Source organism: Hydra vulgaris, chromosome 12 (genome assembly GCF_038396675.1).
Source record: "Hydra vulgaris chromosome 12, alternate assembly HydraT2T_AEP".
NCBI lineage: Eukaryota > Metazoa > Cnidaria > Hydrozoa > Anthoathecata > Hydridae > Hydra > Hydra vulgaris.
The window spans coordinates 16763747-16765094 of NC_088931.1; the positions used below are offsets into that span (position 1 = coordinate 16763747).

A 1348-nucleotide genomic window follows, 5' to 3' on the forward strand; every position below is an offset into this window, starting at 1 on the left:
TCACTGAAAAGCAGCAAAAATGTCATCAACATATCGTTTATAGAAAACTGGCTTAACTCCATTGCAATTTTTAATCCAGTTATTTTCAAAATGACCCATAAACAAATTGGCAAGAACAGGTGCTAGTGGAGAGCCCATGGCTACACCATCTATTTGATCATAAGTATGTCCTTTAAAAAGAAAATGTGTTTGTGAGGTAGCGAAATTAAATAGTTTTTTTAAATCGTTTTTAGTAATTTTAAAATTTTTAATATTAAGCATAATCGAATTAACTGCAATATCAATGGTTTCTTGAAGCGGAACATTAGTATATAAACTGGTTACATCATACGATACTAAAAATTGTTTATGTAAATTAACCTGACTTATTTCTTTAACAAAGGAAAACGAATCTTTAGTGCAAAACTCTGTGTTTATTAATGGAGATATCAAACCTCTAAGAAATTTGGCTAGTTGATAATTGTAGGTACCAATAGATGATACAATAGGTCTGAAGTTTATGGTAGTCTCGGAGGAAGTTAACTTGTGCATCTTTGGAAGCCCATAGATACGAGCAGGATGAGATCCGGAAGGATAAATTCTGTTGTTTGTGGAATCATTGAAAAAACCTTTTGCTTTTAGTTTCATGATTTTTGTAATTAAATTAATTGTAATTTAAACAAATTTAAAAATTAAACTTCAACTGAAGATGACTATTGATAGTCGAAACATGCATTGTTTTGTTTAGAATTAATAAAATGGTTTTATATATATATATATATATATATATATATATATATATATATATATATATATATATATATATATATATATATATATATATATATATATATATATATATATATATATATATATATATATATATATATAAACTCACAAAAAATAAAAAGCGATTAAATGTGATTTTTGATAATGGTTATTGTCAAAAAATTTTAACCTTTTTTAATGATTAAAAGGAATAATTACCTTGTTTTTCAGTTTTTAAATTATATATTTGATCTATTTTTAAAAGAAAGACTTATAATAGTATAAATCAAAATTTGTGTTTAATAAAAACTGTGTTTAATAAAAACTTTGTTTAATAAAAACTTTGTTTAATAAAAACTGTGTTTAATAAAAACTGTTTTGAATCAGTTTTGAACTGATGTAGTTTTTTTTACCGGAAACAATGTTTGGGAATCCACACACTAAAAAAAAAAGGTAGAAATTTCTACCTTAGGGTAGGATGTGTGATATACCCTTAGTAAGGTATAATTTTCTACCTTTTAAGGTAGAAAATTATATTAAAAACAATTATTTGCCATACAATTTTCTAACTTAAAGGTATAATTTTCTACCTTATAAGGTA

At 24.3% G+C, this 1348-nt stretch overlaps 1 protein-coding gene across 1 annotated transcript; it reads right to left on the bottom strand.

Moving 5' to 3' along the window:
* Positions 1–627, bottom strand: LOC136087983 (uncharacterized). The gene has a single exon (XM_065811619.1). The coding sequence runs from the start codon at positions 625–627 to the stop codon at positions 1–3; it is 627 nt and encodes a 208-aa protein (XP_065667691.1).
* Positions 628–1348: the final 721 nt, after the last annotated feature.